This window comes from Manis javanica, chromosome 8, assembly GCF_040802235.1.
Source record: "Manis javanica isolate MJ-LG chromosome 8, MJ_LKY, whole genome shotgun sequence".
NCBI classification, from domain to species: domain Eukaryota; kingdom Metazoa; phylum Chordata; class Mammalia; order Pholidota; family Manidae; genus Manis; species Manis javanica.
This window is the reverse complement of record NC_133163.1, coordinates 122,573,332-122,600,562: the sequence shown is the minus strand read 5'-3', so window position 1 is coordinate 122,600,562 and position 27,231 is coordinate 122,573,332. Positions and strand designations below refer to the sequence as shown.

The following is a 27,231-nucleotide window of genomic DNA, read 5'->3' as shown; positions in this document are numbered from 1 at the left end:
GTCAGAAAGGCTGAGCTCTGAGCCAAGTTCCCACTGCTAGTATGGCGGAGCTGGGATTCGAACTAGGGGCTAGCTGGCTTCAAAGCCTTTAATCACACTAGTACGGGGATGAAGAAGCGCCGGTCAGTCGTCAGCCCAGACCCTTCCCCAGCCACACCTACAACGCCCTCATCTCTGAGACCACAGACCGGCTGTAAAGGAAGGACAGTCCCCCAAAGGTCACTTTTCTTTATTCCCCAGTACCCCCAATCTCACAGCATGGTCTGGGCAAATCTAAGGGTCGTGCCAATTCACCCACGTGTGAGCAGGCTTAACTTATTCCGTGTGGGACCTGGGCACCCCATAAGGGGCTGAAGCTCCAAAGGCCTGGCCAAGGCCCACCACCCTGGGGGTCTCCACAGCGACTGTTTCTGAAAGCAGCTCCCGGGAATGATGCAGAATCAAGGTTTCTCAGTCACTTCTCAGGCCCCTTCCAAGAGCACAGGGCGACACAGAGGCTGACTCCTCCGGCTGCCCGTGCCCACCCCAAGAAGGAGCTCCAGAAAGCATGTGTCTTCTAGTTGGAAAGAAGTCTGGATTTGGTCTAATTCAACCTGGGGCAAGTCAAGCCCCTGGGGAGGGTCCAAAGCAGACCCAGGCCAGACCCCTACTCAGCAAATGTAGGAGTCTTCACCGGATTTTGCCAATGTCCACCTTCTTCACCAACTCGGCCTGAAACACGCTGAGTACAGACAGATGCATGTGACAGAAATCCCAGTTCAACTCTTCTGGGAGCCGCAGTGCCAGGAAAGGACTTCTTTCACTTTGTCCACAATGGTGCTCACCTCAGCCATGGCCCCCAGACCTGGGGAGCAAGGTTCTGTTGTGGCCTGTAGAATGAGGCAGGGGCCCAGCCCCCACCTCCACCCCAACCCTGCACAGTGCTCCCAAGTGCTCCACCCAGAGCCCAATACCTGAGGAGGCCAAGACCACCTCGGCCTGCGCCAGACTCATCAAATCCCTTCTAAAATGCCCCCAGCTCCCAGGAAGAGTTGCAGCAGCCATCATGAGTACCATGCTTGTGTGGCACGGACGATACCGGGCACCTTGCATATACCATTTCATTTAATCTAAGAGGGAGACATCATGATTTCCATTCCCCAGATGAGAAAGCTGAGCTTAAGGACAGTTTTGCCCAAGACCACAAAGGGCTGGGATCTAAAAGCAGAGCTAATCCCCAAGCGGAGCCCTTCCTCAGCCCCAGGCCGCAAGCCTGGCCAGATGCTCACCTTGGTCTCCACACACCAGCTTCTTGGCCACACACTGGATCTCAACGTAGCCAAAGGCCTTGAGCTGGTCCACCTGCCGTGCAGTGACGGGGTGCTCCCACATGGTGGTGTTCATCGCAGGGCAGAAGAGCAGGGGCTTGCTGGGGTCCCAGGCCCGGATGACACAGGTCTGTGGAGAGGGGCCAAGGTCGGGGTGGGGGGCATGCTGTAGCTCTGCCTGCCAACACTCCCCAGCCCTTCCACATCCTACCCACTGTCCCCTGAGTCACAGCCAACTGTGGGCTTGGGATGACTAGGTGTTGCCTGTCTGCAGGGAGCTGCCTCATGTCCCTTAGCGGGTGGGGCCACATCTCCTCACCCCTCTTTGCTTTCCCACCTCCCCTGGCCTGGGGCCCTACACACAGGACGTCCCCCACCAGCACTTGCAGTAGTCCAGACACTCGAGCAGACCTCACTCGTGAGCAGAAAGGTCTTCCTGAGCCCAAGTGTGATGCCTCTCCACAGCAGGCCACCCCTCACAGACAGAAGCAACTCTGGGGGGCAGAAGGCAAGCTGTGTAGTGACCCATAAAGCTAAGGACCAGACTGCTCATCAGGCGGGGCCCACCTGCCCCATACCAGCCCTACTCTAAGGCCAATAAAGCCTGGTAATGAAAACAGTATCTTGTACATGACAAAAATCCTTTCACATATAGCACTGCCTGAACTCTCACTGTGACTCTGTGAAGAAGGTGCTGCCCTGTTTCCCGGATGGGGAAGCTGAACTCCCCAGAGGTGAAAGACCACCCAAGGTCACACAGAGACAAGGATGCAGGGCACGAGGCCTCGTGCGGCCCACGCAATCCTCAAGTGCACCGCGCAGCCTTACCAGTGCCCACTCCAGGCCATCCCACCAGTTTCAGGGCAGAGCAGCAGTGAAAGGGGCACATCAGCTCACAGTCCTCGGTGCTACGGGCTGTGAAATCGGAGCCTGCGTTCAGATGCCTCTGTGCTATCTACTATTACGGGCCAGCAGAATTCAAGACAACTCAGTGTCAGGAGTCAGCTTTCTGTCTGCAAAAGCCTCCTCACTGGGGGGCTGTGAGGGCGGAAGCTGAAAATGCTGGAAGTTCTTTGCACAGGGCCTGCCACCAAGTATAGGCTCCAGAAATGGTGGCTCCTGTTATCATTAAAGGCTCAGGCTCCCTAGGCCACAGGCTGCCTGGGGGAGAAATGAACTCTGGGGACCCCAGGTGTGAGCTCTCCTGTGCTCTGACTGCTCCACGTACCTCTTCCCCAGCTGTGGGCCCTTCAGGGAGACAGTGGCTGCACACCCCTTTTTTAAAGTGAAGCCCATCTGGGGAAAGAGTGAAGAGTCCAGAGAACAGTGCCCTGACAGGCTAGGGTCGGTGCCTGCCCTCAGAGCTCCTGCCCTCTCCTGGGCACAGGAAGGACACGGCAGCACACAGCCTCAGGACCTGGATGCTTGCGCAGTCCCACCCCAGCGCTTGTTTCCCACCAACTCCTCTCGGCACCCGGGCAATGAGTGGACAGTTTCAGTCACACTTCCTCTTGGCCCTGGGCCAGCTGCTGCTGCTGCAGAAGTCATGAACACACCTACAAGAGCCTCCTGAGTGCGCATGGGGTGGGATGGGGGCTAGGCTGAGGTTTCTGAGTGTCCTCCGAGCAAAGCACAGCAACCAAAGCAGAGACCTAGTAACCCCAGGGCGCACACCCTCCAACTTCTTCCGCCTCATCTTGGAGCTCAGTGCTTCCTGGACAGACCAGAGCACGTCCGAACCCGCCGGCAGCAGGAGGGATGAGAAGAGAGATCAGTTCCCAAGTCCCTTCTGTTTGGCCAGTGGTGTGGTTCGGCCCATCAGGCTCTGCCCCTGGAAACCCACTTGGACAGAGAGAAGGCCTAGATCCAGGCCAGGAGACCAGCTCCTGGCTAGGCTGGGGACCCAGAGAAGGCACCTCCCCTTTCTGGGTCTGCTTGGCTATTTAGCGCAAAGAAGGACCCAGAGCCTGAGCAGGCCAGAGGGCAGATGGAGATGCACGTCACTCAGGCCCAGAGCCACGAGGCTGAGGGCCCAGGACCCCACCCAGCACGCTGCTCCAACAGCACCCCGAGTTCCGGGCGCTAGAAAGGGAAGAAGTCTGAGGAAGTAGGCAGCAGGATGAGCTGCTGTTCAGGGGTAGAAGGAAAAGACACCTTTTGAGAGAGAACAGAGCCACAGACCAAGGATGCTGACAGTTTAAACTTCGTAGGATTTCTAATTTCTTTAAAAAGGTGAGACTTGCAGTGAAGCCCTTTGAGACAGATGGCCTAGGGTCTGGTCTTGGGAACATATTCCACTGCTCAGCCAATGCAGAAGGATTTCTGAAACCCCACAGACTTGGGAGACGGGGCAGGCAGGGCTCTCATGAGGAAGGAAGGGCCCTCAGAGAGCTGGCCGAGGCCCAGGCTTAACTCCCCCGCGTGTGCTTCCCCTCTCAGCTGGCTGCTGGCCAGATCGCGGGAAGAGCCGGTGAGATGGCGCTGGTCACGCACGCCTCGGACCCACGTGGGTGAAGGTGGCCAGGAGCCTCACCTACTCCAGCTGCTCCCTGAGCCCCGGCTCCAGCCCCTGGGAGCCTTCTTGCTAACGCGGCCGCCCGGCTCACCCCTCTCCCACACCTCCGCTCCTGGCCGCGTCATCCGCATGGCGCTCATCTTCTGGCCCCTCTGAGCTCTTATTCAAATGATGCTTCAATTACCAGTAGATTCTTTGAAAAATGTATTAAGTGCCGTTCAGTAAGCATACAAGGAGACTAACCTCCTGTCTTACCTCAAAAAATCTTGACCCAGCTTCATGATTCACTTCTTCACCATATTAAACTCTGGGAAACCCCTGGCTCTTTGCCAAGTAAAATCACTAATCACCTCACATAGATAATAAGCGCTTATTGAGCACTTGCTATACACCCTGCACTATGCAAGGTGGTGCGCCGTTGTCAAGGGACTGACTGGGGCCGTGTAAGATTGCATCACACACCAGAGCATAGTCCCTTCTTCCCTGTATTGGCAACTAAAAGTCCTCTCCTTCCAGATTCTGAGCACCCTGTGTCCAGTGCATCCCCCATCCTGGTTCACTGTTGGTAAAAGCTCAACTCCTGAGGGCAGAGCGATAATAAGGGGGAGGGAAGGAGGGGAGACATCACACTAACTTTTCCCAGGATGACCAAATAAACAAAGGCTCTTTAGGACAGCAGATTCCTGGAGGTCCCGCGGGCCTAAGACAATCCCCGCTTCATGCGGCTGGACTTGTGTCCTCTCCTCCACCGTCCGTTAGCTCGCGCCCCTCACCTTGTCCTTCTCTCTCTAAGCTTTCCATAATATCCAGGAAAACCATATCTGTCTGTGGCTAAAGCTATAGGAGAGATAAGCGTTCATGAAAGATCCATGAGGAAGTGACACACTATCACACTGCCCGTGTGGGTATTCAAGTCCTGGGGAGAAGGCAAAGCTGGGCGAAGGGGCCGGCAGTGGGTCTGGGCAGGGAGGCCAAGGGAACGGCACTCTGAGGGCAGCCTGTCACAGAGGACGAAGGGAGAGGAACTGATGCCAGGGAACAGGGAGGCGTGGACACCCTCAGGGAGTCAGCCTATCAGGCCTAGGTGTTCCGCCCACGTTACCAGAGGACAGGTGAGACCAGGGTATGGTGGGGAGGGGCCAGGGGGACTGTAGCAAACCAGCCTACCCCAAAAGGATTCCGAAGCAGAAACCTTGCATAAAGGCAGTCCGGCAGCTCAGCACACTGAGAATGAGGCCCAGGGAGGGAGGGGGGCACAGGGAGTCACTCACAAGCAAGTTGTCACAGATGCCACTGGCTACCTTCCCCAGGGTGTTGGCATCAAGAGGAGCCACCAGCATGAGGTCTGCCCACCTCCGTAGGTCAATGTGGAGAACTGGGTCAGACCGGTGCTTCCACATCTGGAGGATGAAAAGAAATGGGGTCGCAGGGCAGATCGCCCTCTCAGTGTGTAGGGGGAGGGGGTGGGCCAACGCAGACCAGGCACACAGAGTCAGGACCCCGAGGAGACCACCTGAGCAACCCCTGCCCGACGCCAGTGCCACTCCTCCCGCAGCATGGCTGCTGAGCATCGGCCGTGCAGCCACAGCCTGAGAGAAACCAGGCCCAAGGAAACAAACACCCCCTGTCTCTCCAAGCTATTCCCTTTATGGTTTGGTTTTCAAGAGAACTGACATCTGGCAGGGAACTCCTGGCCTGTCTGCTAGAGGCGGATGCCTGGGTTGTCTGAGCCAGTGGAAGCGCTCTGGGGCGGTGAGAAATGGAGGGGGTGGGGTGGGGAGGACGGCCAGCCAGAAATGTTCTAGGCTGAGAATGTTTAAAAACGCCTGGCAGGGCACCCTGGTGAGGCCCACACTCGATGTCTGGTGAACTGGCAGTGCCCGCCCCTCTGCAGGAGAGCAGAAGCAGAGCCCAGTGGCCGTGGGAAGTGAGGCGCTCTCAACAGGCCTGACACTGAGAGCCACGTGGACAGGGGTGGTGGGAACAGAGCTCCTCTGTGGTTTCATCAACCCAGATAAGTACAAGGACAGACCTCAGGCTCAGGGCCAAAGCTGAGCTCTGCCTGGGGTGGGAGGAGCCTGTGGGCCTCCCACAAGCCAGAAACTACACAGATGTTTTCCTCGTTGCCTGTGTCCAGAGGGCCCTGACCGCTGACTGGAGCCTGGCCTGCCTGCTCCAGCCATCATGCCCGTAAGATGCAGGGAAGACAGTCCTGTCCTGTTGGTAAAAACACAATGGAACTCAGCCCTGGGGCCCCCAGCACTGACCTCCCATTCATCGGCGTCGCTGTACAGGGTGACAGGAACATCCTGTGGGCTGTAGAAATGTTTGGCTCTCTCAGTTGTGACCACGGCTACTTCCAGCTGTCACCAAGAAAAAGTGGACAGGGGAGAGAAATTGTTGCCAGAGCCACCAGCCTGAAGGCCATAGGAGGCCAGGCCAAGCAAGTGCTTTCCTCCTAGCCTGGCTGGGTAGAGGACTTCTCCCTCCATGGCAGCAAGTCCTATGTTTGCATAGCTATTTCCGCTGTCACCCAAAGGTCAGGCCCCACCAGATGCAGCCGTTTCACTTCCCTATCTGCGGGGCTGCTGAGGAAGGAGTTACCAAGTGCCCAGTGTATATAAAGCTGCAGAGCGAGGTGAGCTCAGGGCACGGGGGCCACCCCAAGAGGCTCACTGGTCCTGTGGTCTGGGCCACCCGCAGCCCTGCCCCCCGCAGGCCACAGCACTGGGAGGCTGGGGCCCCGCCTGTGGTGTCTGCACCCATGCCCGAGCGAGACAGCAGGCAAGGTCCTTTCTTGTACTTCTGGTAACACAGCCTCATGGGCTCCAGCTGCAGACAGTCTCCAGTGAAACAGACCTGTGCACCCCACACTCAGGGAGCAAGAATGAAGTCATCTTCACACTCCTCATTTACTAGATAAATGAATGATGTACACAAAGGGGTGGTTAAGGGGCTGAACGAAGTAAGTGGCTGTGAGAAACAGCACTCGGTAGTTTGAGCCACACCAGACCAGCTGCCATCATTTGCAAAATGAGACGTTAGAGTAACAAGCTGGCAGAATAAAGGGGCCCAACCGAGGTGGCGGGAGGGAAAGGGTGGAGGAAATCACATCTTCAACAGATGCTTGTCCAGGAAGGAAAAGAGTCAAGGGGGACAAGGACAGAATCAGCGACTAACCAGAGCAATGTCTGGGTAGCAATGTCTGGGCCAGATACAGCCTGCAGACATGCTATTTGGCCTGCATGAAATTATAAACATTTTTAAGCCAATATATACAAACCGGGAGACTTCACATAGAAAATCCAATTTCCTGGCCTCTCTTGAAAAACTGAAAGCTCTGGCATTGCTGGGCCCGTATTCCTACTTGATAATGACTTGGTGGTATTGAGTAGCAGCTGCCTCTTTGGATGGGACATACCTGTGCCAATCCAACCCGGTCCCCTATCGCCTCACTGTGGTCTCCCTCTCTCCTCATCTGTTTCTGGCCTGTCGCAGGACAGTGTTCGGCACAGCACCTAGTAGCAAAGCTGGCGCCAGGGAGCAGAAGTCTCAGAGAGGCAGACTGTGGAAGAACTTCAGAAGGTCCGGCACTCCCAGCTCTACCAGAGAGCTCAGACTTGCCTGTTGTCTCTCTCCCTCCCCGTTAGAATCTGCCACCGAAAGACCTTGCACAAAACCTCAGGGACCTTTCTGTAGGTTATTTAAACAGAACTCCCACTGAGCACTGGAGACCCCTCTAGGATAACCCTGTAAAAGCCTTGTCCAGTTCTGAACAAGATGGCAAGTGAACAGGGCTGCCCTCCCTCCACAGAACCCAGCCCTGGAGGATCCACGGGTCCAGCGCAGGCCGGGAGAACAGAGGGTGAAGTCAGGATGGTGCTGACACCCCTGGGATGCAAGACAGCAATAAGGTAAGACAGGGGGCATGGGAAGTCAGACACGAGAAGAATATATGACTTTGACACAGCAGAAGAAAATTCAATCTATACAAAGGAAGGCGGGGGGAAGAAGCAGAGAGAACATATGGTAAGTAGAAAGCATTAAATAAGATAGGAGAAGTAAGTCCTAACATGGTAATAATTATAGTAAATATATAATGGTCTAAACTCCCTGATCAAAATTCAGACTCCAACACTGAATGTTTTGAAATCCACAAACCACCTCAAACTGTGTCTAAAAAGACACATTCAAAACAAAGGGATATATAAAAGTTAAATAAAACAATAAACTTTCAGTTAAATAAGATAAACTCTATTCCCTCCCAAAAGTCTACTGAAATAAAAAGAAAGGGATTTTTTTTTTAAGGTAGGAATCACCAAGAACAAAGAGAAAATCAAAACAAAACAAAAAAACATCACTTAAGATAGGTAAACACAGTTTTGGAAGATGGCAGTAGGAGGCATTAGCAGATCAGATCATATCAGACAAGATCAGATGCTTTTTTTTTTTTATGAACATTCAGACAACAAAAAAGAACTCTTGGAAATTAAAATTATAAATAGTAAAATAAAAAACTCAATAAAAGTATAGAAGAAACCTTTCAGAAGGTAGAGCAGAGAGATGAAGAGATATATAATATTAGAAAAAAGGGTGAAAAAAAAACCAAGATCAGCTCAAGAGGCCCAAAATCTGACTAATAATGAGTTTTAGAAAGAGAACAGAAAAATCCAGTCAAGAAAATTATGAAAGAAATGAGACTAAAGTTCCCAGAACTGACGAATTCAGAGGTAGGAGCCATCTCTTCTGCACTTCGGGGTTCGAGAAGGCGTCACATCGTTAAGGCTCAGGGAACATGGAGCATCCCTGGCACCTGAGTTCCGCCCATGACGCCTGAGCCCACATCAGCTCTTCTGGAAGCCACATCCTCCTCCCGATGTATTTAGGGTTTGCAACCAGCAGAAACTCAAGAGTTCTTCTCTCCCATGACGCTACTGAGCCACAAGCCCCACACTGTACCTGCACAGTCACTTTTCTGGCCCCTCACATCGCCCTGGTAAATTCCACCCTTGCAGAGTTGGCCGCTGTTTGCTTGCTCTATGGAGAGCTTCTCGGATCTCAATCCCGCTCTTCCTGGTCTGCTCTCAGCCAGCACTACCATCACCAGCCCCCTGACACATGAAGCCACATTACCAGCCCAACAAGCTCAAGAGCAGAGCCCTTCCACAAGGTCCGTCGTGGAGGCTGGGAACCAACAAGGAACCCTTTCCACATAGGGTCTCTCCCTGGTTATAAACACGCTGATAACATCACCAGGTGGTCTGGGTGGGGTGTCAAAGGCCTCACCTAAATACAAAAATACTTTGTCTAATATCCAAAAAAATGACTAAACTGATCAACCTGATTCCAGTGAGCCCAATGACAACCATTTCCTAAGTGCTTTCTAAGTGTCTGCAATCCTCCCCTATACTAATGTGTGGAGCCCACCTCCTTTGCCTTCTTGATAAATGGACATCAGTCGTCTCTAGCCCTCCACTCCCGCTGCTGTTCCCCACACGCCCTGTAGGTCACCAACCACAACCTCAGCCCCCGGGACAGAAACTGCCCAGGTCAGGAGAAGAATCACCCATCTTGGGTTCAAGTCCCTTCTATCACCATTTGTCCTACTTTTTCAAGCTCAAAAGAAGATGGAAACAAAATGGGACTTATTTATTTCTGTCCCCTCTTAATGTTACACCACTAGCCTCCAGGACAAGGCACTGTTTCCTTGTTCTTTTCCCAAATATATGTAAGAGCCTCCTTGGTCCCCCTGAGTTCCACTGCAAACTGCAGCTTGCTCTGTGGCCTCTGGATCACGTTCTACCTTCATCTTTGGCTACATGTCCTCCTTTCCAATCTCCTTCAACAGGAGGCTTCCTAGGAAGCCATATCAGTTTCCATCATTGCCTTCTTTTCTTCAGGGGGCCACTCTCTGTCATTTCTAAGGGCTTCCCAACCATCCTGAACTATCTACCACTTAAGAGCATCCCAGCTCATCCTCTCTCTTTTCTGAAAGCTGCTTCCTGAAGATCTAATTCCCTTATTCCCCCTAACTCCCAACTGTGTGCCAGCTCTCCAAGTGAGATCTATGCCTAGGCCGACCTTCAGAAACATTCCCCATTTGGTAATGGTCCAGTTCAGGGGCGCCCTCCTCCCTCTCAGCTGTACCCTTTTTCTCCTCTATGTCCCCTTCACCGAGTCAGAGCTTTCATACGCCTCCCCCTCGCCCTGGTAAGTCCCACCCAGGGGTCCAGAAGGCCTACCACCCTGGACTCTAGCCTCTGTTCAGGATATTCCTCCCAAGCTCCCCACCCAGTCTCTCAGTGGGTCCCTCTCCGGCTGCCCCTCGAGGTTACAGTCCCTGTTAGGGAGCTTTCTGGGGTCAATGTCTTTACCTGAAGAGTATGTGATGAGTGAGGCCCTTCCCGACATCCCTTCCCCAACCACACTGAAGCCGCCACCTCCTTGGCAGCGACTCTGACTGCTGCCCAGTGCTGCCCAGCAAGCCCAGGCCAGTTTTTCTGGTTTTAGAGGGATGTCACTTGATCTGATTCATCAGCCCTATGGGCTTTGTTCTTCCATTTTCATTCACTCTGCCAAAAGATCCTGGGAGCCAAGGGCTGGGCCCTGCGTTTGTGCATTATTAAAAAAGAAAAAAAAAAAGCATACTATGTTACCACCTGAGATACTGAGTAACTCAGACTCTCTGCTCATTTTCCTTGACCTCCCCCCAGCAAACGCCTGGCAGGACAAGGAACTCCTGAGATCAAGAACCCTCCTTGGCTTTCTCTTTCACCCTCTTAGGTCCTGGCAGCAGCAGGGCTGGGCACCAAAACAATCTCCACCCACTACAGAGTTCCTGAAGGGCAGCTCTGTGCTTGATCCCCTGGTGAGACCCCTGCCAGTTTTTATATCTAGTACTTTAAATCTGAACCTCTTTGTGTAACATGACCAAGGTTTGGCTAGGTCCTATTACATAAGCTGCCTATCTTTTGCCCAGCATTTATAGCAATTCCTTCCTGAAAGGAAGTTGGCAGGTCTGGTTTCCTTTTCTCTGCTGAAGATATATTAGCAATTCCATCTCGGGGTTCTGGAGGGGCAGGGAGGGGAAATGGAAACAGAATTTGGGGTGATAAGTCCACTCCTACTTTTAGGCCCCTATTCTGGCCCAGGCTGCTTTTGGGGCAGATTTCTATCAAAGGGACCTGGGGAGAAAGCCTTCCACAGCCACAGGATGAGACGAATCCCATGACCTGAATTTCCTCCTTGAACTCCATCTCTCGAAGAACCATGAGCCAGTAACCACCCTCCCCAAGTTATGACAACCAAAAATGTCTCTGGACATTGTCCAACATCCCCTGGGAGGCAAAACCGCCCCAGCTGAGACTACTCCTCCACGAAATTATCCAGAACTCGGCAGTGATGAAAACCTGTCACACCTGTGCTGCTCAGTAAGCCAGCCACCTGGCCACATATGTCCATGGAGCATCTGAGCTGTAGCTGGTGTGACTGATAAACTGAATTTTTGGTTTTATTTAATTTTAACAATTAAAATTTAAATTTGAATGTGGCCAATAGCTACCATATTAGATAGCACAGCTCTGGTACATACAAGTAAAGGGCCCCAGCTGGAACCCCAGCTGACTGGCAAAAAAGAGCAAGTGTTTCTGGTAGAGCATGTGGCGACGGCTCTACAGGAGACCGATAAGGATTCTAAAAAGGAAGCACCAGCCGTGACTTAAGCTGCCGCAAGGCAACGCACCCAGAGCCTTGGTGGCTCGGGCCTCGGGGCTGGCACACACGGCAGAGGCCCCTGACACTGGGCCAGCCTGTGTTGACACAGGCAGTGCCCAGGACCTGGGGGCCAGCCAAGGAGCTGACAGGAACCTGAGCGTGAGGGAGGCAGGCAGACTCTAGGAAAAAGGACTCTTGGTGCCCAGGGCAGTTGACACATGGCTGGGGAGCTACAGAGGAAGTGGCCTCATTAACAAATCCCCGAGGGAGTTCCGGCTGGCTAAGTGGGTGTCCCAACTCATAATGTCTCGGCTCATGATGTCTTAACTCCACAAACATTTACTGAGCCTACTAAATGCCTGGGAGCCAGAACCAGTAAGATACAAGCTCTGTCCTCAGTAAGTGCTCAGTCTGACAAGGGAGTGGGGTATCTTTGACCCCTGACCATATGGAAAGCAGACCAGGTGAGACTCCACAATGTCCTGGGGACTGTCATCCTCATGGCCGCGGTAGCTTAAGCGGAGAATGCCATGCTCCGTATCCGAGCTCCTCAAGTTCACCTGCTGTCAGGAGTCAGGAAACCTGGCCTCCGGACCCAGTTCTGCTAGCTCACAGGCGGGGGGGCTCAGGTGAATCCCTTTTCTGGCCCAGGTTTCCCCTTCTGAGCCAGAACTATCTGGAGCACATGCCCTCCAAGGTCTCATGCAGCTCACTGTAGCTCACTGTGCCATCCCAGCCCTCTGTGACCCCTGTCCTTTCCAACCAGGCTCTGCTGATAAAGGTCTTCTCGCCCCTGCCTCCAAATAGGTCTCATGGGGGAGCTAGCGTTCGGGTCAGAGCAGTCCTTCCTGCCATCGGACCAGGACCAAACTTCCAGTCCCTCTTTGACCTTCCCCAAAAAGAGAAAACTCTCAGTATAGCTAGAGAGGCCGACTGTGGAGGGCCTCCATGAGGATATTGCTCTGGGGTGTCAGGGAAGGACCCGAGGGTGCAGGACCCCTCAGCCAGGGGCTGGCTGCCTCTGACCAGCAGCCTGCAGAACTCACCCCCTAGAGGAAGAGTCCAGGGAAGGAAGGGGCCAGTCAAGCCAGGAGAGGCCCAGATGAATGTCTCAGAGCACTACGGCTGAACAGACCAGTTTCCACAGCAGGACAACAGAGCAGGCAAATAGCCCCCACCTGGAAAGAAAGAAAAACCCCAAACAGGCCTTATTCTCCTGCTCTCCTTTCCTTAGTAAGCATTAGAAAAGAAAAGAGAAGAAAGAAAGCATACAGTTACAAAGAATGTTACATAATATCCCCACAAAAAAGCCCTTTTGACTTTAAAAATAAAACAAAATAAATACACAGAGATTAGAAAATTAAAACTGAACAGAATGATACAATATACAAGCAAGCCTCCCCTCCTGTTCTTATGGCTTCACAAGGGGGAAAAAATGAATGAGTGTGGCTGTGCTCCAAAAAATGTACAGCCACTGCAATTTGAATTTCATACAATTTTATGTGTCACAATATACTCTTCTTTTGATTTTTCTTAAACCATTTTAAAACATAAAAACCATTCTTAGATTGCAGGCTACACAAACACAAGGAACAAAACCAGATTTGGCCCATGGGCAACGGTTTGCCGGCTCCAGCACCTTGCTCATTTCACTTGCATCTTGAGGACTGTCCCACAGCAGCACACAGACCCACCCATTCTTCTGAACTGCTGCCTTGGAATCCATTTGAGACTGCATGGTAATGCACCACAGCTCCCTATTGTTGGACGTTTTGTTTTGGTTTTGCTTTCAAATGATAACTAATGCTACAATGAACATCCTTATATGATATAAAAGTGGGTTCAATCGTGTGGGTGAATCAAGGGCTGTGAACATTTCTGATTCCTTCAGATACTGCCAAATGGTCCTCCAGAGAATTCACTCCATACTGCATACGTGTGGGCCCTCTTTCCCTTGCCCTTGACATCCCTGAATGACCTGACAGGCATTCCAGAAGCTTACCTTTCTCTAAGCCTAAGGCCTGCCAACACCCCAAGTAGAAGCTGTTCTCCACCATCAGAGACTCCCTTCTGGCCCTCAGCCCTGCTAGCACCCCCCCCACCGGCAAAACGTGGGGAGGTGTCTGTCCTCCCTTCCCAAGTCAGAAGGGTGCCAACCGAAAGGCAGAGCCGGGCTGAGCAGACAGCCCGGCCAGCCACCCAACTGCATGACACCATGCGACTGCATCCCAGGGCTTCTCTTAGGCTGCTTTGAGTTCCAGTCCTTTTTGCCCCACATCTAGAACCTTCTACTCTAGTACCAGAGGAGGCCTTGGAGATGGATCATGTGAGTGCTCCCCACCAGCTCCATTGCAGGCATAAGAAAACTGACACCATAAAGAAGACCTGACTTCAAGGGATGGAAAAGATATTTCATGCAAACAACAAGGAGAAAAAGGCAGGTGTTGCAGTACTAGTATCAGACAAATAGACTTCAAAACAAAGAAAGTAATAAGAGATAAACAAGGACATTACATAATGATAAAGGGCTCAGTCCAGCAAGAGGATATAACCATTACAAATATATATATATACCCAATACAGGAGCACCAACATATGTGAAACAAATACTAACAGAATTAAAGGAGGAAATAGAATGCAATGCATTCATTTTAGGAGACTTCAAGACACCACTCACTCCAAAGGACAGATCCACCAGACAGAAAATAAGTAAGGACACAGAGGCACTGAACAACACACTAGAACAGATGGACCTAACAGACATCTACAGAACTCTACACCCAAAAGCAGCAGGATACACATTCTTCCCAAGTGCACATGGAACATTCTCCAGAATAGACCACATACTAGGCCACAAAAAGAGCCTCAGTAAATTCAAAAAGATTAAAATTCTACCAACCAACTTCTAAGACCACAAAGGTACAAAACTAGAAATAAATTGTACAAAGAAAGCAAAAAGGCTCACAAACACATGGGGGCTTAACAACACGCTCCTAAATAATCAATGGATCAATGACCAAATTAAAATAGAGATCAAGCAATACATGGAAACAAACGACAACAACAACACAAAGCCCCAACTTCTGTGGGATGCAGCGCAAGCAGTTTTAAGAAGAAAGTATATAGCTATCCAGGCATATTTAAAGAAGGAAGAACAATCCCAAATGAACAGTCTAGAGTCACAATTATCGAAATTGGAAAAGGAAGAACAAATGAGTCCTAAAGTCAGTAAAAGAGGGACATAATAAAGATCAGAGAAGAAATCAATAAAATTGAGAAGAATAAAACAATAGAAAAAATCAATGAATGTTTTTGAGAAAATAAACAAATTAGATAAGCCTATAGCCAGACTTATTAAGAGAAAAAGAGAATCAACACACATCAACAGAATCAGAAATGAGAAAGGAAAAATCAAGATGGACCCCACAGAAATACAAATTATTAGAGAATATTATGAAAACCTATATGCCAACAAGCTGAAAACCTAGAAGAAATGGACAACTTCCTAGAAAAATACAACCTTCCAAGACGGACCAAGGAAGAAACGGAAAATCTAAACAGACCAATTACCAGCAAAGAAATTGAAGCAGTAATCAAAAAACTACCTAAGAGCAAAACTGCCGGGCCAGATGGATTTACCATGGAATTTTATCAGATGTACAGAGAAGACATAATACCCATTCTCCTTAAAGTTTTCCAAAAAATACAAGAGGAGGGAATACTCCCCAACTCATTCTATGAAGCTAGCATCACTCTAATACGAAAACCAGGCAAAGACCCCACCAAAAAAGAAAATTACAGACCAATATCCCTGATGAACATAGACGCAAAAATACTCAACAAAATATTAGCAAACCGAATTCAAAAATACATCAAGAGGATCGTACACCATGATCAAGTGGGATTCATCCCCGGGATGCAAGGATGGTACAACATTCGAAAATCCATCAACGTCATCCACCACATCAACAAAAAGGACAAAAACCATATGATCATCTCCATAGACGCTGAAAAAGTATTTGACAAAATTCAACATCCATTCATAATAAAAACTCTCAACAAAATGAGTATAGAAGGCAAGTACCTCAACATAATAAAGGCCATATATGACAAACCCACAGGCAACATCATCCTGAACAGCAAGAAGCTGAAAGCTTTTCCTCTAAGATCAGGAACAAGACAGGGATGCCCACTCTCCCCACTGTTATTCAACGTAGTACTGGACGTCCTAGCCATGGCAATTAGACAAAACAAAGAAATACAAGGAATCCAGATTGGTAAAGAAGAAGTCAAACTGTCACCATTTGCAGATGACATGATATTGTACATAAAAAACCCTAAAGAATCCACTCTAAAAATACTAGATCTAATATGTGAATTCAGCAAAGTTGCAGGATAGAAAATTAATACACAGAAATCTGTTGCTTTCCTATACACTAACAATGAACTAACAGAAAGAGAAATCAGGAAAACAATTCCATTCACAACTGCATCAAAAAGAATAAAATACCTAGGAATAAACCTAACCAAGGAAGTGAAAGACATATACCCTGAAAACTACAAGACAGTCTTAAGGGAAATTAAAGACGACACTAACAAATGGAAACTCATCCCATGCTCTTGGGTAGGAAGAATTAATATTGTCAAAATGGCCATCCTGCCTAAAGCAATCTACAGATTCAATGCAATCCCTATCAAATTACCAATAGCATTCTTCAACGAACTGGAACAAATAGTTCAAAAATTCATATGGAAACACCAAAGACCCCAAATAGCCAATGCAATCCTGAGAAGGAAGAATAAAGTGGGGAGATTTCACTTGCCAACTTCAAGCTCTACTAAAAAGCCACAGTAATCAAGACAATTTGATACTGCCACAAGAACAGACCCACAGACCAGTGGAACAGAATAGAAACTCCAGACATTAACCCAAACATATATGGAAAATTAATATATGATAAAGTAGCCATGGACATACAATGGGGAGATGACAGCCTCATCAACAGCTGGTGTTGGCAAAACTGGACAGCTACATGAAAGAGAGTGAAAATGAATCACTATCTAACCCCATACACAAAAGTAAATTCAAAATGGACCAAAGACCTGAATGTAAGTCATGAAACCATTAAACTCTTAGAAAAAAACAGGCAAAAATCTCTTGGCCATAAACATGAGTGACTTCTTCATGAACATATCTCCCCGGGCAAGGGAAACAAAAGCAAAAATGAACATGTGGGACTATATCAAGCTGAAAAGCTTCTGTACAGCAAAGGACACCATCAATAGAGCAAAAAGGCATCCTACAGTATGGGAGAATATATTCATAAATGACAGATCTGATAAAGCATTGACATCCAAAATATATAAAGCTGACACACCTCAACAAACAAAAAGCAAATAATCCAATTAAAAAATCGGCAGAGGAGCTGAATAGACAGTTCTCCAAAGAAGAAATTCAGATGGCCAACAGACACATGAAAAGATGCTCCACATTGCTTGTCATCAGAGAAATGCAAATTAAAACCACAATGAGATATCACCTCACACCAGTAAGGATCACCATCATCGAAAAGACAAACAACAACAAATGCTGGCAAGGATGTGGAGAAAGGGGAACCCTCCTACACTGCTGGTGGCAATGTAAATTAGTTCAACCATTGTGGAAAGCAATATGGAGGTTCCTCAAAATGCTCAAAATAGAAATACCATTTGACACAGGAATTCCACTTCTAGGAATTTACCCTAAGAATGTAGCACTCCAGTCTGAAAAAGACAGATGTACCCCTATGTTTATCGCTGCACTATTTACAATAGCCAAGATGTGGAAGCAACCTAAGTGTCCATCAGTAGATGAATGGACAAAGAAGATGTGGTACATATACACAATGGAATATTATTCAGCCATAAGAAAAAAACAGATCCTACCATTTGCAACAACAAGGATGGAGCTGGAGGGTATTATGCTCAGTGAAATAAGCCAGGCAGAGAAAGACAAGCACCAAATGATTTCACTCATATGTGGAGTATAAAAACAAAGGAAAACTGAAGGAACAAAACAGCAGCAGAATCACAGAATCCAAGAATGGACTAATAGTTACCAAAGGGAAAGGGACTGGGGAGGATGGGTGGGAAGGGAAGGATAAGGGCAGGGAAAAAGAAAGGGGGCATTACGATTAGCATGTATAGTGTTGGGGGGGCACAGGGAGGGCTGTGCAACACAGAGAAGTAGTGATTTTACAGCATCTTACTACTCTGATAGACAGTGACTGTGAAGGGGTATGTGGGGGGGACTTGGTGAAGGGGGGAACTTAGTGAACATAATGTTCTTCATGTAATTGTAGATTAATGATACCAAAAAAAAATAAAATTAAAAAATTAAAAATTAAAAATTAATCTCTTGGACATAAACATGAGTGACCTCTTCTTGAACATATCTCCCTGGGCAAGGGAAACGAAACCAAAAATGAACAAGTGGGACTATATCAAGCTGAAAAGCTTCTGTACAGCAAAGGACACCATCAATAGAACAAAAAGGTACCCTACAGTATGGGAGAATATATTCATAAATGACAGATCCGATAAAGGGTTGACATCCAAAATATATAAAGAGCTCATGTACCTCAACAAACAAAGAGCAAATAATCCAATTAAAAAATGGGCATAGGAGCTGAACAGACAGTTCTCCAAAGAAGAAATTCAGATGGCCAACAGACACATGAAAAGATGCTCCACATTGCTAATCATCAGAGAAATTCAAATTAAAACCACAATGAGATATCACCTCACACCAGTAAGGATGGCCACCATACAAAAGACAAACAACAACAAATGTTGGCGAGGCTGTGGAGAAAGGGGACCCTCCTACACTGCTGGTGGCAATGTAAATTAGTTCAACCATTGTGGAAAGCAGTATGGAGGTTCCTCAAAATGCTCAAAATAGACATACCATTTACCCAGGAATTCCACTTATAGGAATTTACCCTAGGAATACAGCAGCCCAGTTTGGAAAAGACAGGTGCACCCCTATGTTTAATTACAGCACTATTTACAATAGCCAAGATGTGGAAGCAACCTAAGTGTCCATCAGTAGATGAATGGATAAAGAAGATGTGGTACATATTCACAATGGAGTATTATTCAGCCATAAGAAGGAAACAAATCCTACCATTTGCAACAACATGGATGGAGCTAGAGGGTATTATGCTCAGTGAAATAAGCCAGGCAGAGAAAGACAAGTACCAAATAATTTCACTCATCTGTGGAGTATAACAACAAGGAAAAAACTGTAGGAACAAAACAGTCGCAGAATCACAGAACCCAAGAATGGACTAACAGTTACTAAAGGGAAAGGGACTGGGGAGGAGGGGTGGGAAAGGAGGGGTAAGGGGGGTGGGGGTAAGAAAGGGGGCATTATGATTAGCATGTATAATGGTGGAGGGACACGGGGAGGGCTGTGCAACACAGAGAAGACAAGAGTGACTCTACAGCATCTTACTATACTGGTGGACAGTGACTGTAATGGGGTTTGTGGGGGGGACTTGGTGAAGGGGGGAGCCTAGTAAATGTAATATTCCTCATGTAATTGTAGATTAATGATACCAAAATAAAAAAGAAGAAGACCTGACTTGCCCAGTGTCCCTGCACTAGAAATCTTCTATGCTCCCTGCCTCTCTTGAGGTAGGGCTGGCCCCCACTATCCAACGCCCCCTTCCTCACATAAAGGGTCCCCGGCTTTGCCAGTGACCACTCCCTAAGACTGCTCATGTGTGAGACCTGAAACCAAATTTATCCTCTCCATCACTCCCTCAGTATCCCTGGGCTTGCTCTAGGTCAGTGGCTCTCCTGGGTTGTGTGGACATACTGACAAATCAGCAGTTAGGAGCCATGTCTGCAGCATCACCCAGTTGCCTGCAGCCCACACCCCAGCTGTTCATTTGCTAGTCAAAATCCAGGAGTGCCTAAGGGAACTCAGGAAACCTTGAGCATGTGAACCCTTGACTTAGGCAAGAGCTGAGGACGGTTCCAAGGGACAAAAACTGCTTCGGGGGGGGACCCAGAAAGGGGGCAATGAGATCAGTGCTATCAGAGTGCAGGGGATTGGGGGAGGTCACTGCCTTGGGGCTAATACACGGCAAGTAGGGATGCCCCCTGGCTACCAACACCTCACCACGACCCATCGGAGTTCTTTGGAGAGCTGTCCCCCGCAGAATGAGAGGGCCAGCAGGGGACAGGGACGCAGGCCCCTCAACATGAGCAGATGCACTGTGGCCCCCACAGCCCTTCCCACATGGGCTGTCTTGCCAACCCTACCACCCCACACCATGTGGCTAGCCCCAAGGACACGACAAGGGGAAAGGACAGGGTGAAGGACAGGAAAGTCATGCACTTCCGTGTGCCAGGAGCTGTGCTGAGTTGTTGGCACAAGATGACAAACTGCTTCATGTGTGTCTCTCTCCCCGAGCCCTGATGGGAGCCTGAGGGAATGGGTGGCAGTAATTACCTTTACTTTATTTTACTTTTCCCACTGGAAAATAATTTTTATTGAGTTTCCACGAGCTGCACAATCTGCTGCACGGCAAGATCTTTCAGTGGCCCCGTGAAGGCTTTCTTCCCCTCCACCACCTTCATTTTAAAATGAGAAAGGCAGGGTCCAGGTGGCTGGGCCAGGGCCCTTCTGGCGGCCTGGCTTCCAGCCTTGGCTCCAGCCAGAGAGGGAGCTCCGAGTCCCGTTGCACACGCGGCCTGCCCTCCCAGCAGGCCAGGCTGACAGGTCCAGGCTGGGCTGGAGAGCCCGCCTGCTCAGCAACCCTTTCCTCACACCCCTGTAAAGGCTGGCTGCGTGGGATGGAGGAAGTGGTGGGGCTGCCACTTCCCTGCACTCTGACGCTGCCCATCTGTTTCCTGGGATAGGACTCCCTGCCCCCACCCACCCCGAGGCCGGAAACTCACTTGCTCTGGGGCTGTGGGAAAAGGCACCGCAGGGCTCCCTCCCTCTCCAGGGGGCAGTGGCAGAGCCTGTCACCGTTGCAACCCCTGCAGGCCTCCCACTCTAGCTCCCTCACAGCTCTAGCCGGCCAGCAGCGACCGATGGTCCTGGGCACATGGGAGGACCAGGGGGACGGCGATGGGGAGTGGCAGGCCCCAGGCTGTCCTGTCCTGCCCCAGCAGCACCGGTGCCCAACCTCAGAGCAACCACGAGTCTCTCCTCCCTTCCCCCTTCTGGCCCGGCTGGCATCCCTGGCAGCCTGCTACACTGCTTGTCCCAGGCTGGTGGGGAGGGGTGCGGGGGTGACTTTCTTCTGGGTAGAAGTTTGTGGAAAGTTAACAAAAAAAAAAAAAATGAAAAGATTTCCGGCCCCTGCGTGCAGCCGGAGAGCCATCTGCAAGTGAGCACTGCCCCCTGCTGGAAGGGCCGGGTATATCCACCTGCATTAGGTGCTGCGTGGATACCAGCAAGGAAGACACAGCAGGGGCCCCAGCGGCCTAACAACACCCACTGAACTAGTGTCCAACAGCACAAGCAGTGTTAAAGGCCACTTACGGCTCCACATCTTGGTCAAATTCTAGCCAGGCTCTTCTGAGCCAGTTTTTCAACTAGGCATCCTTGGGCCCTGTCCTCAAGAGCAAGACTCAGGCTAAGTTGGTTTCGCCAGAATCCCCTACCCACAATATCTGATCAGCCTGGATGCTGAGAACTTGCTGCATTTCTCCAGCTAGCCTCCTCCCACGCCAGGACCATCAGGCAATTCAGCCTCCCAACCTCCCCCAGACGATGTCGATCACTTGGCATGCCTTCAGTAAGAATACTATCAGGCTGGGTTAGCCAGAATCCTTCTTACCCATGAGGTCACTTCCACTGACCCCCACCTGCTCCTGGGCTATAAGTCCTGACTTTTCCTGGTATTCAGAATTCAACCCAGTCCTATACTGAGGTCTCTTTTCCTTTACTGCAACAGTTTTTCCTGAATAAAATATGTTTTCACCATTTTACTGCCCAGCTCTGGTTTTTAATACATCAAGAGTTTTAAAAGGAAGGGAGCAAAACCACATGGGCTGAGGCGGGCCAGGAAAGCTTTTGTGTAAAGTGTTTGTGCAGAACTTGGGAAGACAGAGAGGAGCGGGGAGGGCAGCACAGCCTGGCAGGGCCCAGGCCCAAGTAAATGCCATCTGGGTAGAGGGTGGGGCAGTGGGAGATGGATGCACCAATCTAAGGGCCTTTGGTATCAGACGAGGGAGTGGGGTCATCACCGCTGGCTCTCACACTGTTTAAAACCTTGAACTTTTCCCACAGGAAAATCTTCCCCAGAACCTAAATATACGAAACTCTGATCAAAGTAAGGTGGTCTGGCCAGTGGCAGGGGCTGAACTCCTTACCCCCTACACACTGTGGTTGCCCCCAGGCATCTATGAACACTTGAAGGAGTGAAGTTTGAAATGAGAGCTGTGGGCAATGGGAAGCCCCTGAGGTTCCAGTGCATTTGGACTGACAGCACAGCCACCGCATCTAACAAGGAGGGAGAGTACAGCTGCAGTGTTCAAGAGGGAGTGAAGGTGGGGGCAGAGAGCCCAAGGCAGCAAGGGGGCACTGAGAGCTTGCTGCATTTCTCCAGCTAGCCTCCTCCCACGCCAGGACCTCAGGGAATCTCAGGATCTTCATAGGGGAACCCACACCCTCCCCTCACCAGAGCACTCCTTTCCTAGTCTTCCCTCACACTCTGTCCAGACTAAGTGTATCTAGCCCCTGGTACACTATCACACTGCTCCCTGTCTCCTGGATCTCCCACATACCGACGCACACAGAGGACTTCCACAGACACAACAATTAAGAAATAGAAAACTCCATGCACAGCACAAAAATGGTCTGGCCACAGGAGCAGCAGCTCCCTAATGTCAGCAGCTGCCGTGCCGTGCTTGCCTAGTAAGGATACTTACACCAGGAATTTCCAAAAGCCTTGACACCAGAAGAGGCAACTTCAGGGCTGCAACACTCCCAGTGACACCCACGAGAACATGGAACTGTCTCCCCACCAAGGGGACAGCAGCTGCACAGGAGGCCCTTGGTTCCATGTGGGGTCTGGTGGCTTCAAGTTCTGGGAGTCGGCCAGGACTGGGCTCCATGACGCTCTGTCAGGATTTAGGATCTAAAAGCGGAATAAGGGGCACCCACTTCATTCATAGATTCCACCAAAATGTATTGGGCATCCTGTGTTAGACCCTGGGCCAGATGCTGGGGTTCCTGAGAGGTCAGCAGTCCCAGCTATGGGAGCACACAGTCTGGCAAGGTCAGACACCCTTGCCACACACAGGTCAGTTCCAATGTAATGTGACCAGTGCTGAGGCTGCCCAGGAGTAACTGTTCAAGGAAGTCAGAGACCAAAAAAGTGACATTCAGATTGAGTCCTGAAGGACAAGTAAGTTTTCCAGAGAAAGGAAGTAACTTTGCAAGATGGAACAATCTTACAAAGGTGAGAAGGCCTGAAGAAGGGTGGCAAATTTGGGCAAAACCTACATTGTATATGCTGGACCAGCAAAATGGACTCACTCCATCAGGAACAATAACTGAGGACCAACTATATCCAGCACTGGGCAAGCACCCAAGGAAGACACAGTTGCTGCCTTCAGGGAGTCTGTAGATGATTTGAGAAGACAAGAGTGACACCTGGCATCAACTGAGATGGGTCCTTCTCTGGGATGCACCTGTCTGGTGATCACTGATTCAATCTGGTCATCAGTTTTCTTACCTCTCCCTCTCCACTTCACCACCCCACTGCTGCTCCCCGAATGTGTGACCAGGTCTAATCACCAACCACCAGGCATCTGGGAAGTCCTGAAACTCTAAAGCAAGGTGTAGCAGCGGGCAGAACCCTGGCCTGTGAAGCAGGAGCCCCGGGCCCTGACCCTGGGCCCTGTCCCTGGTTGTGCTCCTGACGTGGTGTGGCGCTGGCCCAGGGTACTTGGCTCCCTGGTCTTGTCTCTTCACCCAGAAAATGCAAGGTAGGACCAGGTGATCTCTGAAGCTCCTTCAGCAAAAACCTGAGTCAATGCATGAAAAACTACGGTAAGGGCTCTCTGTACAAGAAGATCCCGGAAGATGAATTCAAAGTGGGCAGAACCAGCAGGGAAAAAGGACACCAAGGTAGACCCCAAGGAGGAAGTGCCTGTGAGTGGTCCCTATGGCTGCACACCTCCATGGCTGTGCACCTACAGAGGCCTCCTCTTTACTCCACAGGCCCCTTGGCTCCCTAGGGCTCCTTTGCCCAATATCTGCCTTCAAGACTCAGGCCTACACACATGAGCTAAAGATCACGCTCGGGTCCATTACCACACTCCTATCTGGAAGGGTCTCTGAGGCTCAGATGCTTCTCAGCAGGAGTTAAGCACATCCCAGTTCCCAAAGTTCCATCTGCCAGTGATCTCAATCTCTGCTCTACGTCAGGGCTTCAAAAAGGGCCAAGCTTGCCCAGAGCAGAACTGAGTCTACTCTGAGGAGCTCTGTTGGCAACTGGCAAGGTCTAGGGGGCCTATCGACCAGCGTCCTCCTAGCTTGCTGATTAGCAGCCACAGTAGGCAATGGAGGCCCACCCTTGACTTTCTGGGGAAACCTACCTACCAGATCACAAACCTTGACCCTGTCCTGTTCCAGCCAGCTGGTGCTAGGGCAGGGAGGTTCTTGCAAAACCAGAAGCTAAATCCAATCTCTGCAGCCCCTGAACCTCCATCACATCAAACTGATACCAAACCTAAGGAACAGGTTCCTGAAAGCTATCAGTTCAACTTGGGGCAGGAATCCATGTTAGTGACTTCAACTCCTTCCACACAGTAGGTGGTACAGCCTAAGATTTACTACTTAGCCTGCTGAGCAAGCTCTGTTAAGAATCAAAGCCTACCTACCTTTCTAGAAAAGGAATGGAAAGTAGAAAATTTAACCAACATTTGAAAGCAAGGTCAAATTGGTTCAATCTGATAGTTTCATGGAGGGTAACAGCTGGCAAGAGTTCTTTACATATACTCTCATAAAACACCAAATGCCAAACCAGTAAGTCTGTGACTCTATCCAGTTCCTGTTAGAACCATCTATTTGCACAATCAAGGTAGCTGCAGATAGCACCTCATTTTCTTGGGCTCTGCTGAGCTGAAAGGAACTCCTGAGCAGCAGAGTTCACAAGCACAGAGATTACAGGGCTTAAGGCTGTGATTACTGAGCTGCAAGCTCCCAAGGCACCATCCACTGGCAGTAAGCCACAGCCAGAAAAATGGCAGGTCCTCTGTCCTTTAGAAAGACAGGGCCAGAGTAAAGAGCCTTGGCTTGTGGCAGGCTCATGATATGTAAGTCTCCTCTGATGAGTTTAATTAGGGCACAGTTAAGTAAAGGTTTCAGGGATAGTTTCAGAGTTTGAAGCAAAGGTTTCAAGGCTCGTCACAACACAGGCACATGTGCAACCTGTGCAGAAATAGAGCTAAAAAGGGGCCAGGCGGGGTATAAGCCCAACCCAAAACAGGAACGAGGGGCTAGAGGCTTCGACAAAGCAGAACCAAATGTGGAGGATGGGGTCCAGGAGCAGGGATCCAGGATCCCTCAAGAGCTCGCACCTTTTACATTGATGTCAAAGCCTCTCAGTACTGGCTCCAAGCTCCTGCTCTGGCCTCATCTCCCACCAGTGAACACACTACTCTCTGCCCCAGTAATAATGAACAACTTGTAGCTCCCCAAAGTGTCACCCTCCCTCAAAACTTAGAGGCATTAAAAGAAGCCTCCTGGCCACAGGGGCACTTTAAACCCCTGCCCCCAAGGAAAGGTAAGGAACTCTTTAGGGAGAGCTCAAGGTCTTGCATTCTGCTAAGACTGTTCTTCCCTCAAACTAGAGGCAGGCATGCTTGACTCCCATCTATGCATCTCTCCTGAAGACCCCATGTTGGGGGTATATTATATACTATACTACACATATTTTAATATATATTTACATTAATTCATATACTCTATATTATATTCACACACACACACACGAGCTACTAACAAGACAATTATAGCCACTGGGAGAGATGTGGAAAATAAACCCTGCTCCCGAGAAATCCACCACTTCCCTATCTTGGGGATCTCTCTGGCTCACCATCTGGCACAGGCCTCCAAATACTTCCAAGGACAGCATGAAGTTTTTCTCTGGCAAAATTTGGCCTCATTCTAGTTTATAAATGCCATTCAGCACTTTGGACATATCTAGGGGATAATTCCAACATACCAAGGCTTCTTTTATTTCTATTTTACCAATTTTTAAAATACAGTTTGTACTTTGAGCAGCCCTAGTCCTTTTTGGAAGTAGGCCCATGATTTTTTTTTTAAGTAATCTGTTAAATGTGGGGAGTCTTTTCCCCGACCTTTTAAACTTAAATGGCACACAACGTTCGCAGTGTGCAGCACAAAGCGGGGATGGTAGCGCACGGATACAAACCCCCTACTCCAGGGCCGAACCGGGAAGGGGTCCCTATCCGGGGTCCCTAAGGCTCTGGCCCCACGAGCAGGCGGGCTCCACAGTCCCTACAGACACAGCGTAAAACCAGTGAGCAGAGCGTCACATGCACAAAAAGGAAAGTGAGCCCTTTCTCCACCCCCCTTCCCCCCCACACACACACAGCCACAGTCTCTTCCGAAACAGAGACCTCCCTTCTGCCCCGCTGAAACACCCCGGCCTCTGGCCCCCATGACTCCTCACCGGCGCCAGGAGCTTTTCGGGACAGGTCCCAAATATCGCGATATCGTGGCCGTCTCCCCTCCCCCTCCTTGCCCGCCGCTGGTCCTAGCTAGCACGCAGGCTCACGAAAGCACGTGGCAGCCTACGTTATCGCGCAGCCTTCTGGGAGTTGTGGTCCATTCGGGGGAATCCTGGCAAGGAACCGAAGCTCCCTGTTCTTGGTATTTTGGGCGCGGACTACTGGGACTACTGGGCCTGGTCTAATCGCCCAACCGCCTCACTTCACATCCCATCCCACAGTTACTGCTCATCACTGGGGCACTTAACACTGAATATTTACTGAGCCTCTTCAATGTTTTAAGTACACAGAATAAAGATTGACTACTCCTGGCTTTTGAGATAAGGAGGGCCACAGAAAATTCCAGAATAAGGTCCTCCATGAGGAAGCAGAGAAGCCTAGGAAACAACTAGAGGGCCTCTCAGGAGTCTGTGGGTGAAATTCCAGAATATCTCGCCTGGCTTTAGTACATCTGCATATCAATAGGTTTTCAGAGGTGGAGAGAAGTATGGCTTTAGTACATTTTCATCATTGCTCAGGGGTGGAGAGAAGTTTATCTCCGTATCAGTGGGTAATTACCTGGGCAACGGAGGGCTTATCTGTGCCTGAGAGGGGTGGGGGGGTGGGGCCGGTTTTGCTTCTGCTGGTGCAGGAAAAAGAGAAGGTCCCGGACTGCAGTTTGTGAGCAATAAACGGATTTTAAACTTTATTTTTCCCTTTGACTGATTTCGGCTTTAGAGGTATTTTGCCCCGGGATTTCCTCTGTCCGGGACTTGCAGAGACACTCAAGGTGAATCTTGTAGGATGACCAGCAGCTTAGACTGAGTGCCAGAGCAGCAATCCAGATGGAGGGCCCAGCACGGGCAAGGGGAAGCAGGAAGCATGCTGGGTGCGCCCCACTGCCTTCCATCTGCAGCATCCACAGGGCCCTAGAACACCTTGTGATTATTA

The 27,231-nt window shown here is 49.9% G+C and overlaps 1 protein-coding gene across 9 annotated transcripts; it reads right to left on the bottom strand.

Moving 5' to 3' along the window:
* Positions 1-213: 213 nt before the first annotated feature.
* On the bottom strand, positions 214-26,337 carry PPCDC (phosphopantothenoylcysteine decarboxylase). Of its 9 annotated transcripts, none has more exons than XR_012120809.1 (7): positions 26,244-26,337; positions 22,468-22,676; positions 6,090-6,185; positions 5,094-5,222; positions 1,269-1,437; positions 954-1,109; positions 214-844 (listed from the first exon to the last, which is right to left on the bottom strand). XR_012120809.1 is itself a non-coding variant. In XM_017677682.3 (7 exons), exons 3-7 carry the CDS (start codon positions 22,651-22,653, stop codon positions 759-761), a joined length of 666 nt encoding a protein of 221 aa, XP_017533171.1. In that variant the 5' UTR covers positions 22,654-22,676; positions 23,277-23,568; positions 26,244-26,258; the 3' UTR covers positions 214-758. The 9 variants fall into 9 exon arrangements, 8 of the variants coding, with proteins under 8 accessions (XP_017533171.1, XP_017533163.1, XP_036866069.1 ...); XM_017677682.3 differs by lacking the exon at positions 954-1,109 and adding an exon at positions 23,277-23,568 and having other exon boundaries at positions 26,244-26,258; XM_017677674.3 differs by lacking the exon at positions 954-1,109.
* Positions 26,338-27,231: the final 894 nt, after the last annotated feature.

Excerpts from the sequence above, each read along its gene's own strand:
- PPCDC (XM_017677674.3), bottom strand. The coding sequence starts at position 22,653 with ATGGAGCCCAGTCCTGGCCGACTCCCAGAACTTGAAGCCACCAGACCC. Across the intron at positions 6,186-22,467 it reads GGCTTTTGGAAATTCCTGGT|CTGGAAGTAGCCGTGGTCAC; the intron begins GTAAGTATCCTT and ends TCTTGGTGACAG. Across the intron at positions 5,223-6,089 it reads GCGACGCCGATGAATGGGAG|ATGTGGAAGCACCGGTCTGA; the intron begins GTCAGTGCTGGG and ends TTCATCCTCCAG.